This window comes from Lepidochelys kempii, chromosome 9 (genome assembly GCF_965140265.1).
Source record: "Lepidochelys kempii isolate rLepKem1 chromosome 9, rLepKem1.hap2, whole genome shotgun sequence".
Lineage (NCBI taxonomy): Eukaryota > Metazoa > Chordata > Testudines > Cheloniidae > Lepidochelys > Lepidochelys kempii.
Window position 1 is genome coordinate 76,337,447 of NC_133264.1, and position 20,234 is coordinate 76,357,680.

At 41.7% G+C, this 20,234-nt stretch overlaps 1 protein-coding gene across 2 annotated transcripts in view; it reads right to left on the reverse strand.

Moving 5' to 3' along the window:
• Positions 1-10,082: 10,082 nt before the first annotated feature.
• LOC140917662 (putative P2Y purinoceptor 10) overlaps positions 10,083-20,234 on the reverse strand; it is a 30,850-nt gene continuing 20,698 nt past the window's right edge. Inside the window, exons 1-2 of one of the 2 annotated variants that reach the window (XM_073360939.1) lie at positions 19,743-19,915; positions 10,083-11,717 (exon numbers count right to left, since the gene is read on the reverse strand). In XM_073360939.1, the coding sequence (XP_073217040.1) occupies positions 10,564-11,664 (1,101 nt within the window). In that variant the 5' untranslated portion in view covers positions 11,665-11,717; positions 19,743-19,915 and the 3' untranslated portion in view covers positions 10,083-10,563. Of the gene's footprint in view, positions 11,718-19,742; positions 19,916-20,234 lie in introns of those variants that run through there. The other variant, XM_073360940.1, reaches the window with a different exon arrangement.

The window sequence follows — 20,234 nt, forward strand, 5'->3', positions numbered from 1 at the left end:
CTCTGCATGACACACTTTCTGGCCCAGCCATATCAGTCAGGGGTGTGATGAGATGTGGTTCCAGACTAACATAGCAGTGCAGACAAAAGTCCCAAGTGCAGCCACAGTTATATCCAGTGATGCGAGGAAGCCGGTACAGCCAGGCACGCCGTACCATTAAGACATTTATTGCTGGAGCTGGTGGCAATACAGCCACACCGGAGGAGCTGCCAATGTTCTACTCCTTTCACTGCTGCGGTACCTGAGAGAGCCCCGTGGTTCAGCGGATACCGATTTCTATCCACGGATATCCACATCCGTGGATATAAATTTGTATCCGCACAGGGCTCTAGTCACGGAACGTTTTTTATGGGGGGGGGCACCATAAAGATGACTGGTGGGAGGGGCACAAAGGGTCAAATGTCTCTCCCCAGGCTCAAGTACCCCTGCCGGCCCAGGTGGAGAGAGGAAGGGGCAGGGACAGAACCGGAAGGCCAGAGCCTCTCCTATTCCAGCCATGCTGCCTGGCACTCTCCCAGGCAGCTGCTGTGCTGCACTGGGCAGCATCTGGGAGTTGCTCTGGGGCCTGGCTGCCAGGAAGAGCAGCCGGATGCCAGGGGAGCTGGTGCAGTAGAGGACAGAGCCCGCTGCCTCAGGTAATGTGGGATGGGGAGGGGATGGGGAGAGTGTGGGGACCTGGGGCTGAGAGCAGGGCAGGGAAGAGTCACATGGGGAGGCATGTGGGAAGGTCACATGCCCCCCCTTTAGCTGGTGCCCCCCTTTGTGTCCCTCCCATGAGTTGCCGTACTGGTAAGAGTTAGAATCTACTTGCACCACTGATTATATCAACAGAAAGGTGTTCTTACCACTGTGGCTTATATCACTCGGGGGTGGGGGTGGAATAAGCTATGCCAGCAAAAGCTATATCCACTCTAACAATGTTTTGCCAACATGCTATATTAATATAGCTTTGCCAGTAAAGTGCTCTTAGTGTCAGTTTGGCCTGAATAAGGGGGAATTGGTTGGTCAGTGATTCCCAGCCTGGTTCCAACAGAGGTTAACAGGCTGGTTCAGCAGAAGATCCGTGTTGCCCTGTTACTTGACTAAACTATTTTCATTCCTTTTTAGTGACCATTTTTAACCTTACGCACAGAAACCAACATAGACCAAGCCACCCTAAGGGATACAGACATTGAAATTCCCATGAATTTTCATGGGAATTGAGCATCCAAATGACTTAAGCAGCTTTGAAAATCTCAGCCACAAAGGGACTTCCTCTTAAATCAAGAAACAAAATTAAAAGTAGCAATTCCCAGCCATCATCTAGCTTATCTTTCATAGCAAAATCCTTAGTTTAGCAGTTGAGAGCAGGAGTATTAGTGGTCCCGTTTTTGATCTGCGCTGATAGCCTTTGATATAGTTATCTCTGTACCGTTCTTGCAGAGGCTGGGATGTCCCTCTTCAGTTGAGGTGGTGGCCCCTATAACCCTTCCTTTTGTGCAAAAGGAACTAGGATACTTGGAATATGTTTCCTAGAAAGTGAAAGTGTTGTAGAAAGTTCTGTAGCTAGTGTAGCTGCTGTCACTGGTTTCACCTGTTCATGCAGGTTCAGACCCTCTGAGGTTTGGATTCACAAGAGTCCCCCCCCCAAACTCCACATGAACCCCATTGTAATGAGGGAAACTGAGTGACAGAGGCTAAGTAACTTGCCCAAGGTCACATGGGAAGCCTGTGCCAGGGCTGGGAATGGAACCCAGATGTTCTAACTCCTGTGCTGCAGCCAGAAGACTGTCCTTTCCCTCCTTGCCTGCTGTGCCTTAGAATATACTGTGCAAATAAGGAACCATGCTGGGAATTCCCTATTTGCAAGGTGCATTCTCTGAGGTCTCTGGAATTTTGCAGTTTCAGGTTTCATTACAAAAAAATCACATGGCTCTAGACAGAGCCATAAAAGAATTAAATTTGTTTAGAATAATCAAATGTGTGTGACAACTGACAAGATCATTATAAATGGTGATGCTTCAAACATCAGAGCCCAATAAAGGTTTCAGTGTGGACAGCATTACTCAGGGCTCCATCTGAGATCTGGCACTCAGAGTCCATCACCCGTTTTTAGAAGTCTGTCTCACTGTCACCTAAAGCCATTCTGCAGCCTGTTTCACTTACCACATAATTCCATTCTGATTTCATTTATGCTGACAACCCTCCACCTGCATGGCTTTCATAAAGGTAAACCATCGCAGCAGAAATTGTCACTAACCTTAGTTGGGTACCAGTGTGAATACAGTTCTAATCCATCCATGTGAACATGCCAGTATGCGGCTGCAGATCTCTTTTTTGTCATCTGAGGGCAACTGGTGCATCATTTTCAGGACGTCACGTATTCTCTTATTCAGTCCCGAGAAGAGAGTGAAGACGTGATGGTGGAGAGACTTGCAGTTTGAGTGTAAGTGCCTTGAACAGTAGGGTCAGAGCACTCAGCCATTAATAGATCAGAACCAGGCAATTCTATTAATCTTTAATAAAAAGCTAGTAACTACATTGAGCAGATGCTGGGTTACGGGTTACGGATTAAGGGTTTAATCCCTTCAGATGTGGGCTTTGAAAAGATGTGATTTTTTTTAAATAGCCAAAGCAGTAGAGCTTCCACAGAGTTTCCGTTATCCTTATCCACCTTCCTTTTTTCCCAGCCCAGTTCACACTCAGATTTTCTCTGTTTCTAACCCCTCACAAAACTATTAACCTTTTTTGTTCTTATGCTCAGCCACGTGCTCCCTCTAATCATTCAGGTGGGATGCCCTCCTGCCTCCCCAGGGTATTTCGACCTTTTCTATCCCAGACGCCTGCTCCAAGTTCAGCCCTCCATGGCCAATTGTTGGTGCAGTTGCAGTGGTACGACTCCTAGAGTCGGTTGCATCCGATGAAGTGAGCTGTAGTTCACGAAAGCTTATGCTCAAATAAATTGGTTAGTCTCTAAGGTGCCACAAGTACTCCTTTTCTTTTTGTGAATACAGACTAACACGGCTGTTACTCTGACTCCTAGAGTGAATAGGTAAAGCTACTATTTGTACTGGTGGAGTTTACTACTGCTTGCATCTGAGGTAAACTCAACCAGTGCATGTAGTGACCATAATATGTTTAACTGCAGTATATTATTCAGTCACAAGATGGCTCTGTGTCCTATGTGTCGTCCCTGCTAAACAAGGGGAACAAAGCTGGAACCTGAGCTATGTCAAAGCCTGTTTGCGTCTGTACTTTGTAGTTTTCTATAAGAGATGCCTTCTTTTTAAGAATGTCCTTGATTCCATGTGCCATGACAGTGACTTTACCTGCCTATACTAGGATTGCACAAGTGTAGCTAATGTTGATGGATACAAACAGGGCAAATCTCCAGCCTAGACAAGGCCTAGTGTCCTAGGATCATTGTGGACCACAAGAGAGAACCTGTGTGAAAGCTAAGTGCCCACCTATTGGGCATGAATGTAAGGAGGCGGGCAGGAGTTCTTCACATCTGAAAATCAGGTCATTAACTCTTCAGTGCCTCACTTAACTTTCCCATCTTTGCTTCATAAGTGTCCATTTTATTACATTTCTTCCCCATCTTCTTACGGTATATGTAGCAATCAACTCTAATGTAAGTAACTCAAGGTAGTTAACACCTTCTTAAAGGCTACTGTGGATGCTCCCAAATGTTTTGTTCCAGGATAGAAGCATTTGTGATTTACCCTAGGCTGAGAGAGACAGCGACAATGTATATTAATATTTCCTCTGGTATTCTTGGTTTGAAATTAATTGTGTGAGAATTATGGAAATTTGCTGCAAAGTTTGTAGAATAGCATGTATTTATAAATATTAATCCAAAAATCTGGAAATAAGCCAGCATCAGTCCCAATGGTAGTCAGAAATTTAGAAATTAGACCTACTATTGCCATGTGATATGTTAACACTACAATTTTTATACTGAGATAATTGGTTTCCAATTAACATGTTTTTAGGAGGTTGTTGTACACTTCAAAGCTTCTGTAGAAGCTTCTTGCAAACATCAGGGGGTCTTTGTTCGTCTCCATTCCATACTGCAAGTTCCCTATGTGTCCCCCTCATCCCACGTCCACTTCAGGGAGTCCTTGCAATTTTCTCCCAATTTCTCTGTGGCAGGAGTTCTGTGAGACCTGCATACTGGGGTCCCTCATTCCCCTTACTTTGCCAGAGGGCCTCTCTTTTTCCTTCCCCACCACACCTCCAAATTATCCTTCTTCTCCTCAGATGGGAAGGAAGGAGTGTATGGCTGGTGCCCTCTCTTTCCTATCTGGAGCAGGCTTTTAGGAGGCAGGAGGCTAGGGAAGAGGAGGGAAGGAATGAAGCCTCCTTTTTTCTCTCTCCCTGGCTGTCCCTGCTGGCTGAGGATCTCGCCCCAAGGTCCCAGCAGGGAGAACAATTTTTTCTCATCTGTTATTCAGGTGTCAACATATTAAATTCTACTATGAAGATGAGCAGGGGTATTGTTATGCTGGAAGGCATGAATGGATGACATCAAGTGATGACAGCAGTTCCATGTGTCCTTTACTTTCCCTCTTATGTTGTTTTAATTGTCCCCAAAATCAATAGGATTCTGGCCATTAATGTGTAGATCATTTCCTGAAATTTTGGAGTTAACTTTTGAAGCCCACATCTAATTATCATGTTTCATATAAACAGATAGATAACTATGCAATACTGTGGTAAACCAGTTCTTCTGCATGGATCAGAGAAATAGGCAACCAAAGATAGGCACTTGGGAAGACTGGAAGCTATTGAAATGAGATGTTTGAGGGAAGTGAGAGGGTTGATGTTGCTGGACCACATGCATATAATGTCATCAGGAGTGAGACCAAGGTCTGCGGTATTAGAGAGAAACTGCAAGGAGGCGGCTGAGATAGTATTGTCAAAGACAAAGGATGGATGAAGGTGTGACGGGTTCGGTCACAGAGACCCCCTTGGGACTGTCACCTGATGTGCTGAAATTACCTCTGAGCCCATTTTCCCAACCAGCGTGGGACTCCAGAACCCTGCCTTGTTGAGCCAGACACGCTAGCCTGCTGCAACACAGGCCCAGGTCTGGTCCACACCCTGAAAGCTGCAGACTTTAACTGAAAACTGCTCAGTAGGTTACTTGTCTTCAGCACCCAGACACACAGCTCCCAATGGGATCCAAACCCCAAATAAATCCGTTTTACTCTGTATAAAGCTTATACAGGGTAAACTCATAAATTGTTCACCCTCTATATCACTGATAGAGAGATATGCACAGCTGTTTGTTCCCCCAGGTATTAATCACTGACTTTGGGTTAATTAATAAACAAAAGTGATTTTATTAAGTATAAAAAGTAGGATTTAAGTGGTTTCAAGTAATAACAGACAGAACAAAGTAAGTTACCAAGCAAAATAAAACAAAACATGCAAGTCTAAGCCTAATACATTAAGAAACTGTTTACAGCTAAATCTCACCCTCAGAGATGTTCCAATAAGCTTCTTTCACAGACTAGACTTCTTCGTAGTCTGGGCCCAATCCTTTCCCCCAATCCTCTGGATATAGTCCTTGTTAGTTCCAGCAGGCATCTTAGGTGAAAAGCAGGGGCTTTCTCAGTTGTCCTAGTCAATGGGAGCCATCAAGATTCTAAACCATCATCAATGGCCCACACTTTGCATAATTACAGTAGTACCCCAGAGTTATACTTTATATTCCTAGTTTCAGATACAAGAATGATACATTCATACAAATAGGATGAACATGCTCCGTAGATTATAAGCTTTGTAATGATACCTTGCAAGAGACCTTTTGCATAAAGCATATTCCAGTTATATTATATTCACACCCATAAGCATATATCCAGAAAACATAATGGAGTGCAATGTCATAGAAGGGAATCGTCTTAGGAAGGCATTTGAGACTAGAGTTATTGGGCAGAGAACAAGAGGCTGGCCAAGAAATCAGTGGATAGACTGTGTACAGGAGGACAGAGTGGATATGGAGTGATTGTTGGACCGACAAGCCTGGAAGAGACTGATCTGGTGACCTGAACCCAAGTAGCTAGGAAAAATTTAAGAAGACAGACAAACAAATGCCACTGAGTTGAGTGTAAGGACTCACAAGGTTGGCCGAAAAGCCAGCATAGACACTCCCCAAATATTTGTTCCAGGACACACACGTTTGTAGTTTATCTTAGGGCTTGTCTACACTTAAAAATTTTTACCACCGTAACTATGCTGGTTAGCAGTGTGATTTCTTTTGCAACATAGCTATGCCAATAAAAGCCCTAGAATAGATGTTTTTATACAAACATGGCTTTTCATCTGAATTAAACAAATGTCTTTGTCTTCCGTTTCCTGTGTTCAGCTTTCTGTGCTTAGGGCTTTGTTCTATCCTTTGTAAACTCTCCCAGATGCCTGGTTTCATCTCTGAAAATTCTCAGCATTTCTGAAAAGCAAGGAAGTGAGCAAAACACTGATGTTTCTTTGAAGGCGATTCAGGTTAGAGGTCCTAACTGCTGCATATATGACAGTCTCTCAGGTTGTCTGGGTTTCCTCTGATCTTTCTCAGAATTGCTTTGGCAAATGTGAGCAGTGAATTGCAAAGAAAGCGCTGCTTTTTACCAGAAGTGAAACATGGGTAGAAATGTACATTCAATTATCAGTGAAACTATTCTACACTTGGTCTTAAAATTAAATGGGAGCCTAACTTTTAAAAATGTATACCCTCAGCCTGCATTTTGTTCTATCACTTCTGTTTGTTGGCAAAAGCAACTTCTTGATGTATGGAGAATCAACTTTATTGGCAACATGTCCGAGGGTTTAATTGGTATGCAGGGCTTTGCATAGTTCCTCTGCACTGGTGTGAATTTCGTTCTGGCCAAGATCAATAGAAAAGTGTGTTCTTTGCACTCCACTGTGCAAAATATATAATTCATTAAGATCAGAATGTGAGCACAGTTGGCAGATAAAAAGGATGGCTAAACTAAATTTGCCTGAGAGTAGTGCATGCTGTGGGCTGGAGGAAATTAGTACAAAACATTACATCTGCCGCCTCTGTACTGAGCAGCAGTTGGCAGCATATACTTTTAGTCATCTTCATACATTTTGCCCAATCATGACTATATGATTGTGACATTCTGTACCTTGGGGGAGCACCCTGTAACGCCCCATATTCCTCATCTGCATATAATTGTGATATTACTTCACAAGCCATGCTTTATATGTATCAGGGGAAAGGTTATGCTCTGATGAAAGTCTTTTTTCTATCCATGTATGATTATCAGTAATGCATATGAAGTTATAAGAATTGTGTTGTATGGTTGTCAAAACATGCTGTAAGTTGGGGAATCAGCTAGATATTAGCTCCCCAGAGGCAACAGCAAGGAAAGTAACCAACTCCCGGGCGGGGTGTGAAACAACCCATCAACAGCCATTGTCCGGCAAGGGAGCTACAATGCAATGAGTCACCTGCATGAGGTCACACCAGGGGAATTGCTCAACCTTGCTTGGAGAGACTCAGCAATACCCCCAGACATGCCTGGGCTTGTGTTTTCCAAGCACATGGACTAGGGGTATAAAACAGACAGAGTGGACACATACTGGGCCACACACATTTCAAAGGTGAAATCTGTATACTATGGACTGCAATATCCAGTGGGGTGAGAAAAACTGCTTTATCTAGATGTTGCCCAGTCTAATAGGGTTGAGAATTTAGACTGCGTGCTTATACTTTATTTCTTTTGGTAACTAACTCTGAATTTTTGCCTATCACCTACTATCACTTAAAATCTATCTTTTATGGTCAATAAATTTGTTTAACTGTTTATCTTTACCAGTCAGTTGGTATGAAGTGTGGGGGCAAATCTGCTCAGGTTTGACAAAGGCTGGTGTATGTCCACTTTCCATTGCTGAAGTGGTGAACCAATTAATAAATTAGATGGTATATTCCTGGGGTACAGTACTTGGAGCTGGGTGGGGGCGGCGGAGAGCAGATTTGGCTGGTGCCTTTCTCTGTGTGATTCATGAGTGGCTCTGGGATCATTCATGCAATATAGCTGGGTGTGGGGCTCCACATTCTGTTGTGCTGAGTGATCACAGCGCCTGGTCACTAGCAAGGCATTGTGAGAGACAGCCCAGGCTGGAGAGAGTTAAGGGGGCACTGTGGTCCCACAGTCCCAGGCTGCACCCTGGGGCAATCCCTTCTTTTTTGTTTACTAGTGCTGTATCTGAATTAGATTCAGCCCAGGGTTGTGCTGACATTTACTGAGTGCCTCAAGAGGAGCTGTCTACCTTCAATTCCCATTGCATTGTGTGGTGAGGGAGTCTGCCCCTACAGGAGATATTGAGCAGTTCACAGCATCAGCCCTGTAAAATATAGAACCAGGATCCAGCCTCTCTGCTGGGCTCTGCTTCTCTATACTATAGAGCTGGCCTATGCAATCTGGTGCGCACCACTCTTTAAACAGATACAAGCTTGTTCCGTCTCCTCATTCAGGGCCCTCTGCCATGACTATGGATACACTCTCACTGTGTTTCTGTTTGCACCATTGGCAATGCTAGCTGGGAACATTGCTCAGTAGTGCCAAAGACAAATGTTCAAAAAAATCATCCATTAGGCCCCAAAACCATGAGATTGGTTTAAGACTCATGCTATATTTTTAAAATAACACATTTTGTGTTCTCTTCATGTGCCTCTTGGTTTCTGAGCCTTTAGCATGCACACAGATCATATTTTAAAGCTTTTCTCTGAAACTACATGGGCTGGAAACTTATTTACAAGAGAATCTCAGTGTTTTAACATGACTTCAAGAGCTAGGACTTTAAGTAAAATGTCAAATCTCATTAGACTTGCGATAAAATCATGAGAGTTGGCAATGCTGGTTCGTACAGCTCCCCATTGCAACTGCACCTGGTCTCTAGAAGGGTAAACAAGTTATGGAGAAGGCTCTGTGGTCCCTCTTCCTTATTCCCCTTTGCACACATAATCTGTCCTTTAATGTTCATCTAGTAAATAACCATCTCAGCATCTGCCATTCCCCAGAAGTCCTATGGGCCACCACAGGTACAATTCTGAACAGAAGAGGCTATGGAGTGTCCAAGGCCTTGTCTAGACGACAAAAAAGGTGCTTTTTTCAATGGAGTGTACTCAGTTGAGCTAATTCAACTCAACTGAAACCCCCACTTAACCCATGTAGACATCTTTAGCTTGATTTTTAGCAGATTAAATTATAGTCTAAGCAGGACTCTAAGGCTGTCTTCATCACTAAAAGAGGTATGTTTTTACACGGAGGTAACTGACTTGAGTTTACAACCTTAATGTAAAATCCTAGCAGAGACAATGAACGGGTGATTTTTACCTCAGTGTAGGTAGCTGAGGTTCAATACTATGCCCTCTACCTGGGGTTGACCTCAACTAGCTACACTGAGGTAAAAACTTCCTGTTTGTTGTCTCCACTAGCATTTTACATTGATAGAGCTATCTTGACATAAAGGCACACATTTTTCCAGGGAAAACATAGCCTAAGACATAGCTTGCCAAAACTGAGCTAAAGGTTTTAAGCTGTGCCTACAGTGACATTAACTGGGGCTTTTAATGGACTTAACTATCTTAAATGAGCTAACTCAGTGGGGGTTAAAAAAACAATCTTTTTTCCCTAGTCTAGACAAGGCTTGAGTAGTTCATGGTGAATCCTTCTGAAGAGCAGAGTTGCTTGAAAGCATTTTTTTTTAAATTTCTCAATAAACTGACCTCTCTGCTGAACAAGTGCAGCCTAGTATCTATAATTTTCTAGAGCTTCTGCAGCTTAGAATTTTTTGGACTTAGTGTTTAAGTTGAAGTTTAATTCACTCTTGTTCCTGAATAAATTGTCATTTGGAAGGTTGTATTTTTGCTATTAATTCAAGCAAAAATGGAAACCTTCCCAACAACCCAGAACATTAATAGGATTTTCAAGAATGTCTAACATTTTATCTTATCAGAAATTATTCCATTTCTGTCGGAATACATGGAAACAATTGTGTTAATCAAGACGCAAACCATGCTACTATTTTCAATAGAAAACATTAATTTAATGATTTAAAAATGTATTCACAGATATACCAGATATTCTAAATGTACCTTGGGTAAGAGTTCTTTAGGGCAAGGATTGTCTAAAAGCAGAGACATAACCATGAGGTACATTTTCATAGCTGCATCAGCGTCAAGGTCGAAATGGCCTGCAGGAGCGGGGGACTGTAGGTTGTAGCTGTTTTGTAACTGTTCAGTGGCTGGAATTCCCGTGATGGTCAATGGTATTTCAATACATAGATCAGCTGCTAGGAGTGTCTTTTTAAGGAAGATAAATTATGGGATGTAACAGGTGACCCAAGAAGTGTGAGAGAATTTTGCATGGGGAGGTTGTAGTGATTGGGATGAATGACATTAAAAAAAAAAAGTTAAAATGTCTTTCTGTGCTGGATACCTTGGACATAATGGCCAGGGACATTATTCAGTACATATTTCTGGGCTTCATGTGCTCTCCATATGAGCTTTGGACTGCACCTATGTAGAACAAACTGTCTTGAGTTTCAAAAGGTTTATTGTAGTAAAAGCCCCTCTGGTTCAGTTGGAGGAGTTTCCATGTATTTATTTGACCAGAGTTTTGGAAGAGACCGAAATTTAAAATGTGAAAAGGGCTTTTGTGTTGTAATATCATCGCTGTTATCTTGGAAAGATGAGTCACTCTCTTTGTCCATGAGACAACTCCTGAGGGCAAAGCCACTACATCGCAATAATTTGTTCTGAAACTCTGATGTGATAAAGTAGTAGAGGATTGGATCCAGACAACAGTTCAAACTTGCAAGACATAAAGAAACTGGATGGAAATGAAGAGTACTTCTACGTATGGAGCAGTTTGTAATAACATTCTGTTTCACCATCATAAATAAAGGAAAGTTTATATGATATGGTGTAAAACATATGAAGAATACAGCTGCACACATCAGAATCATCCGTAAAGCTTTCTCTTTCTCACTTCTCTGTTGCAAGGGCACTTGACATTCCTGTAGAGATTGTCTCATTTTCCAAGTGCAATATGCAATAATAACTAGGGGGACCACAAACCCTAATAATTCAGCTATTGTTACCGAAGTAATAGAAGCTGCCATAGTCATTTGCTTCACTTCAAGATCTGCAAAGCAGGTGTTTGTATTGTTGGATAAGGTAGGACTTCTCAGGATTGGAACTGGTGAGCAAGCAGCCCCAACAATGATCCACACAACAGCACTAATGGTGACATCATACCTACACTTCCAGTCTTTTGCTTTGAATGGATGGAGGAGGAAAAGGTACCTTTGAATACTTATGCAGGTAAGGAAACAAATGCTTGCGTACATGTTGAGATACTTCAGGTAGAAACATAACTGGCATAGGAAACTCCCAAAAGGCCACATATGGTTTATATAATAATATATTCGTAGCGGTAACGAGAGAACGTGAGCAAGATCAGCTACAGCCAAATTAATCATAAAAATAACAGCTTTGTTTTTCTTACTGATGAAGCGACATAAAACCCATAATGCAACACTGTTTGCCAGAAGACCAGGTATGAATATTATGGTGTAAGTGGTTGCGTATAGGGAGGATTGAAATCCCATATGAGGATCGGTGCAGTTTCCTGAAGATCTGTTTTTCGGCATCTTGAATGTATCTGCACATTCATTTAGGAGATGATGGGATGGAAGAAAGATTTCTGTAGAGTAAAAACAAAGACAGTAAAGGCAAAAACTGTTCAGTGTTTATTAATATTGATGTTTGTATTTTCTAATTCAGACAAATACATTTAAATGAGACCTTACACATAGTAAATACCTATTGAAAAGGAAGGAATGTAAAGAAAAGCTTTGTTTTTCACTCCATTACAGAAACTGAGATTAAAATGACAAGCAAAGAGGATGCTTTTACCATCAGTAGTAGGGCCATAAAAGAGATTTTGTCACTTGAACAAGCTCCCAATACAGTTATCAATGGGATGACTCTGTAGCCAACCCAACATGAGTAGCTGTTTCTGGAACATCTGCAACCTTGGGTCCTATTCACTCATCAATTCCAGTCATTCAGCAGCCCAAAGTCTTCTGGGATTTGGGTATAGACACACAAGCTATCCAGAAACCCAACTCTGCCAGGGTCCCATAGCCAGCCAGCACTGATCAGAAAGTTGTGCAGGTTGACTAGGAAGGATAAAGAACTGGGCCATCTCTTAGATGTGCTGATCCAGTTCATCATCCACCCAGCCTTGACTTGAGGTAGTCCTATGGAATTCCATCCAGAATGTAAACCTACTCTGACAGTGTCCTAATACCACAGTGACGCTATTAATCAGCTTGTTGCCAGCTGCCAGGCTACTCTTCAGATCTCTAGGTTCTCCATAACATTTGACTTCATTCATTACACACTGTGTTCAAATGCCTATCGAATCAGTGCCCTCGTGCAGACCTACAGACGTCTCCAACAAGAGATTAAATAAATATAGTTTTGAATTAACTGAGACTGTCTGAGCATCTTTAACAACCGGCATAGAGGTCTTGTATTAGATTACCATAAGTAACACAATAAATAGCTTAAATAAGGGACAAGGCTAGCAGACAGCAGACTGTGGAGGAGGTCTGTGATGGAAAGGAGCAGACAGATCCATCAGAGCTCTGGCTCCATATTTAGGACTAGATATATAAACTAATATCTAACCAAATGTGCGTCAGTTTCTATGTCGGTATTGGAAATGCATTACTACACACATAGCATAATGCAGTCATTATTTTGTAATAACAGAAAATAACATCTAACCATTCCAGACATGATGGGAAAAATATCTCTATTCAATTACCCTAGAAGTTCTCCCAATTTGGGTGACATTCACCCATATGCACCTGCACAAATCTCTATGTGCCACATATGCCCAACATTGAGGGCTTAAATGGTGCAGAGGTACTTGTGCGGGCCTTCTTTACTGTGATGAATTTCACCCTTCCTGAGTACCTTTTTGGGGAAACATTTTCTTAGGCAAAGGGATTACTGCTCATGCAGCAGGTTATAAAATGACGCACAGCTAACATTATCATTTAAGATTAAACCATGTAATTTTCACCCTAGCACCAAATGCTGTGAATAAAATTTTTAAACTGACCACAAGGTGTCACAGCTGGATTCGAGTTAATGTCTCTTTTGCTTCTCTCTAAGGCCTGGGTCTACACTGGCGGGGGAGGGAAGGGGGGAGCGATCTGAGTTACACAACTTCAGCTACGTGAATAACGTAGCTGAAGTCGACGTACTTAGATCTACTTACCTCAGTGTCTTCACTGAGGTAAGTCGACTGCTGAAAGTCCCCCATCAACTCCACCTGTGCCTCTCACTCCGGTGGAGTACTGGAGTCCACGGGAGAGCGCTTGGCAGTTGATTTATCGTGTCTTCACTAGACACGATAAATCGACCCCTGCTGGATCACTTGCTCCGGAGGTAAGTGTAGACATGAAATCAGGGCCTGATCTTGCAAAATCTTTATCATAGTGCTTGAAAATCAGACTGGCATTGATGACAATGTGTAATGAATGAAGACATGATTTTGCTGTCAATAAGACTGCTCACACTTGTAAGCCCCCTGGCTAGAATTTTCTAAAAAGCTCCTGGTCAGATTTCCAAGAGCTCAGAACCCACAGTTGGGATCAAATTTTCAAAGGAGCTCTGGACCCAGGAGCTCCCACTGAGAAATTTTCAAAGGAGCTCTGGATCCAGGAGCATGATTTTCAGAAGAGCTCAGCACCCCCCATGCACATGCTGAGCTCTTCTGAAGTTCTAGCCACAAATTTTGATTTCTAAATAGGAACTGAGAACTCTGGCCCCAGTTGTGTGTTCTGAGCCCTCCTGACAATACCAGCCTACGTTTAGTAGTGTTTGCAGTATGATGCCCTTACCTTTTACTCACAGACTCATAGACTTTAAGGCCAGAAAGGACCATTGTGATCGTCTAATCTGACCTCATGCACATTGCAAGCCACAGAACCTCGCCCACCCACTCATGGAATAGACCCATAACCTCTGGCTGAGTTACTGAAGTCCTCATATCAAGATTTAAAGACCTCTCATTACAGAGAATCCATCATTTACTTGCTAGTTTAAACCAGCAAGTGACCCGTGCCCCATGCTGCAGAGAAACGTGGGGGGAAAGAACAGGGTTTCTGCTAATCTGAGCCGGGGGGAAATTCCTTCCCAACCCTAAATATAGCAATCAGTTGCACTCTGAGCATGTGGGCAAGATCCAGCAGCCAGACACCTGGGAGAGAATTCTCTGTAGTAATTCAGAGCCCTCCCCGTCTAGTGCCCCATCCCCAGCTATTAGGGATTTTTGCTATTAGTAGTTGCAGATGGGCCACACTCCATTGTAGGCAGTCCCATCACACCATCAGCTCCATAAACTTATCAAGCTCGGTCAGGTTTTTGCCCCTACCATTCCCCTTGGAAGGCTGTTCCAGAACTTCACTCCTCTGATGATTGGAAACCTTTGTCTACTTTCATGCCTAAACTTATTGAGGGCTGGTTTATATCCATTTGTTCTTGTGTCAACATTGGTGCTTAACTTAAATAACTTCTTTCCCTCCCTGGTATTTATCTCTCTGATGTATTTATAGAGACCAATCATCTCTCTCCTCAGCCTTTGTTTGGTTAGGCTAAACAAGCCAAGCTGCCTGAGTCGCCTCTCAGAAGGTAGAGTTTCCATTCCTCTGATTATCCTAACAGCCCTTCTCTGTACCTGTTCAAGTTTGAATTAATCTTTCTTAAACATGAGAGACAGTATTCCTGATGAGGTCTCACCAGTGTCTTGTATAATGGCAATAACACTTCCTTATCTCTTCTGGAAATACCTTGCCTGATATATCCTAGGATTGTATTAGATCTTTTTTTCACAGCCGTATCATGTTGATAGTCATCCTGTGATCAACCAATATGCCCAGGTCTTTCTCCTCCTGTGTCTTTTCCAGCTGATACATCCCCAGTTTACAGCAAAAAAATTTACTGTTAGTCCCTAAATGTGTGCCCTTGTACTTTGTACTATTATATGTCATCCCATTTCTATTACTCCAGTTTTCAAGGTTGCCCAGATCTTCTTGTATGATATTCTGGTCCTCCTCCACGTTGGCAATACCTCCCAACTTTTTGTCATCTGCAAATTTTATTAGCACACTCCTACTTGTTGTGCCAAGGTCATGAATGAAAAAGTTAAATAAGATTGGTCCCAAGACTGATCCCTGAGGAACTGCACTAGTAACAGCATTACAGTTCATCTTTCATATGACCCATTGTAGACTCCCCTTTAACCAGCTCCTTACCCACCTTTCAGCTCTTATATTAATCCTCATCTTCTCCAATGAAACTAATAATTTCCCATGTGGAACTGTATGAAATGCCTTACTGAAATCCAGGTAGATTAGATCCACTGCATTTTCTTTGTCTAAAATATCCGTTATCATCTCAAAAAAAAAAAATCAAGTTAGTCTGGCACGATCTACCTTTTGTAAAACCATGTTGTATTTTTTTCCAATTATCAATTAACTCTGTCTTTAAATATTTTCTCTTTCAAAATTTGTTCCAAGCCTGTGCATACAAATGATGTCAAATTAATGGGCCTGTAGTTTTTTGGATCTCTTTGTTCACTTTCTTAAAAATAGGTACTTTATTAGCAATTTTCCAGTCATAGGGTATGACCCCGAGTTTATAGATCTATTAAAAATCCTTTCTATTGGGTTTCCAATTGCATGTGCCAGTTCCTTTAATATTCCTGGATGGAGATTATCTGTACCCTCCAATTTGGTCCCATGAAGATTTTTGAGTTTGACTCCATATAGATGGGGTAATTTCTACTTCCATATCCTTCCTTCCATTACCTACCCTGCTGCTGCCCCTAAGCTTCTCATTACTCTTATTAAAAACTGGGGCAAAATATTTGTTCAGGGTTTTTGGGCCATGCTTAGATTATCTTTAATCTCTGCCCCGAATACTGGGCTCAGCTTTAAATACAGGAGAGTTTTTCGCCTGGGGTGACTAAGGGCCTCATTTTTTTTTCCAGAGGTTCTAAATATCCACAGCTTCCATTATCTTCAGCTGTAGTTGTGGGTACTTTGCACTTCTGAGAACATAACCCAGAGTAACTTTACTCCAATCTCTGCAGAATTTTGCTGATTCCTTAAAATAAGCATAGGGAAATTTAGATATTACTGCAAATGCGAACGTAACCATTATCTGAAGCAAAACTGGCAAGTTTCTAAGGGTGACCAATGTAGTTAAGAGGAAGTAATGCTGACTATACTTAACAAGGGCGCCAATATCATGTTGCCTGGAGCTATGACAACAGGGCCTTACAGTATTAATAAACAACCACATGCATCTGATGAAGTGAGCTGTAGCTCACGAAAGCTTATGCTCAAATAAATTGGTTAGTCTCTAAGGTGCCACAAGTACTCCTTTTCTTTTCACAACAAAAAACACTGTCAAAGTATTTGTCATCATTTTTTGAAGTTCCTACTGATTCCACTTTCCAATTTTCGAGAGTTTACTCTTCTCTCCTGGCATTCTTTCAAAAATGCACTAAAGCATGTTCAAGATTGAAAGAAAAAAATGCTCATGTAGATAAATATACATGAACTTTGCTCATGTGGGGAAAGTAGGTCAGGTTTTGACCATTAACTTTGGCAAAGTAGATGTTAGTGTGGGCTAGCGTGCTTGTGTTTTTCAAAATCAAAAATGTATATTTTAAAATATACAGAACAGATGTCCTTGGAAAAGCTGTGTGTAGCTTCATGTGAATGGTTCTGATAGTGAACAAAGTAATTGCTGCTGAAGCTCCTCAGTGGAGACTGCATGGGTTAAGCTGTCCTTGATGTGCTTGTCTGCATTAGGCTATTGGTCATCTACTTCTTTTATTCCTCACGGATCCTGCCACGGGGTCTGTGCTGGCAGTAGCTATGAGGGTGGTGACCCCACAAAAGCTATGAGGAAGGTGACCCCTTATGCTTGGGGCTGTTGCTGTTAATGGTCTCAGAGCACTTGAGGTATTTGCTGTCACCAAGGTTACTGGCTTATCTCACCAGTCCCCTCTATAGCCACATCCATCTTGTTCCTTGTTTTCAGGACTGCTCACTTCCAAGAAGGGTGAGTGGGGCAGGCGGTGAGTCTGGAACAGCGAGCAGTATGGCACTGGCCAGAGGGAGGATCTAGGGCACTCAAGCAAACGCTCAAAATGTAACCCTACAGGGCCTGCTATCAGGGCATAGTCAGTGGAGGCCCTTAACTGTGGAATTCACTTTCCAAGTTGTCCAGCAGAGCCAATGTTCAGTGACTTGGCATGTCCATCTCTTTTCTCAACCTCGCACCTGAGAATGTGTTTGGGCTGGCTTTGCATTTTTTGTACGGGAGGCTGTATTTCAATCTTTAACTAGGTACATGTGTAATTGGGCATATTTTTTTACATTAAAAATTGATAAATACACTAAATTAAACCTTATTCCAAACAGACAAGTGAACAGTCATAAATTGCTAGCACCTTTTCCTGGCTACTGTCAGTACTGTATCATTACTTTACTTCTGATTTACAGCAGGTGAAGTCAGTATCAGGCCCCTTGAGCTCTAGGGCTCAACTGTCCTCTTTAAAAGTCTCCACCATCCCCAACTCCCTGATGGACACATGAAATGTAGTGTCTTTCTGGGTAGTGGTCTTCCCAAGACAGCGTTCAATATTGATGAACTAATTAACTCCATCTCACACCAGGCATGAAGGCTGTCTGAAGACTCAATTAATGTTAATTAAACCCTTGTTGTACTGGTAAAAACTGCTTTTTGAATCCAGGGAAGCCATTTCTCTGCCTGACGGCAAGTAATTGTGAAGCCTTGGCCCTGTATTTCTGAGGAAGATATGGAGGGGAAATTGCTAGGTGGTTCACGGAGAAATCAGATATTCGTATCTAACTTTACACTTTTTGAAGGCCCCACTTCCTTTGAGGCTAGTATGATGTCCTATAGTATCATTTTGGGTGTGGCTTTCTGTGAAAGGGTGTACAGACTTTTTGGTGCTTCTTGGGGAGGCCCCCAAATCCTAACACACCTGACCTCCATGTTGTCCTCATAAGGAGGCCCTGCCAAGCTAACCAATGACATCGGGCTTGGGGGAAAATTTGCATCAAGGGCTTAGAGGCAGCTCAGGAACCAGCCAGGAGCTAATTAAATGCAGCTGAGATTTTTTTGGCCTCAAGACGTTAAAAAAAGAAACAAAGAGATTGTGCTGACCAGACTCGAATGTGGGGAAAACATATGTGCTACTCTGGCTGGCTTGTACTTGGTTTTTTGTTTTGTAGTCTATTAGTTGTAACACACATATGGAATGAATGCAGCTAGAACCTGTTGACAAGCTGCTGTCAATTTGGATTAAATCCAGTTCTCTTCAATAAAATACTCCCTGAAATAAGTGATTTTTATTTTGTGTGTGTTCACAGGTGAACCTCTGGTGAATTTTCTCTCTTGCCTTTCTGTCTCTGGCCCCTTTGACTCTTTCTGAGTGCTGCCCTCATCTACACCTGGGTAAAGACAGTGATGTTATGACCCAGTAATATTTTCTAAGACCTTGGAAAAATATTAATGTGTTGTAGCTTTTAATCATTTAAATATATTTTCCATTTTGGTATTGTTATTGCAGTAGTGCCTAGAGGTCTCAAGCAGGTTCAAGGTACCATTATACTAGATGCTATATAAATGCATACTAACAATCTGTTCCTGTTGTGAAGGGTTTACAGGGTAACTGAAGACTGGAAACAAAAAATGGCATCATTACAATGAATGGGGAGGGAGGATGTAGGTAAAGGTGATAGCAACATGGGTTATACAGAGTAGCCATGTGCTCAATTAGCAGGTTAAGCCAATAATTAAAATACACATAAATGCAAAGAAGCACTAATATATCAGCACTCTAACTTTCTGCTATGTACTTATAATGGTCTTTATTACAGTAGGCATCAATGGAAATTGCCGGAATTATCATTACTCTGACTCACTGTGTGCCCCACCCAGTCCTACATTTCTGTGGTATTGTGCTTAGAATTTCCAAATTCAAAGAGACAGTAAAAATGTCGTCTTTTCATTTTTATTATTATTTGTTTGTTTATGAATTATATAGGGGTAGCCCTAATTCCAGATCCAAACAACCCCAAACTTTGGGGAAACTCAGTTCCAAACCTGAATTTGAACTTTATGGCAAAGGTTCATCTTTAGAATTATAGTCAAATATGGCAGGGGTGGGGAAATGCATCTTTTTAATAAAAATCCACTTGATGACTTAAAATAGTTTTCTAGAGTTTCTGATTTAAGTAGATGAGACTTTCTACAGCTTTTGTTTAAATAGTAATTATCATTAGCTTTTTAACACATGCAACTGAAAGAATATGTGAAACAGAACTGAATGATCTGTTGTAATATCCTATCAATCAACATAATATTTTCTGTAAAATACATTTCAGCAGTTTTCTCATACAGTCTTTCTATCACAGTGCATTGCTTTCTACTTACCCACCCACTCAGAAATAAAACAACAAATTGCTCTTCTATCAAAGGCTGCTGAGGACAGCCTACTAGTACAAGTATTTGTTTGAAGTTTCTCTTGAAAAAAGCATATGATGGTATTGCTGAATATTGTTAGGGCTTGGATTTACAAAAGGAAATGTGCAGCAAAAATAAATCTTACCTCATTCTAACTTCCATTCTTCAAGAAGGAAATATCCACAGCGAAGGGTAGAGAAAAAGCAAAATGGTTTTTATTAACTACTGTTTATGCTGTAGATTCCAACGATAGAGATATTTTTAAAAACTTCTCAGACGGAGAGAGAATTTTCACCCTCTTGTCCTAGTGCTCCGAAATCCACTGACATCTGCAGACTGATGCAGTGACTGAATAACAGGAAATCCTGTATTTTTTTTCATTTAGCCATCTAACGTGTTTTCAGCTCCTGACAGTAAAATAATTCAGATGATATTATTCTGATGCAACTCAGGCTTTAATTTTGCACAAAATTGGAGTTTCTGCTATGTTCTATGCATGCCCTCAGTCGAGCTATACTTTACTTTTGCCTGTGACGTTTTGTCATTGTAGACTCCTTCTGTTTGTTAAAACTGTGCACACACAAAAATCTGGCTCGTGAGCAAATACTAAAATATAACTGAAAAATATATAGATCTA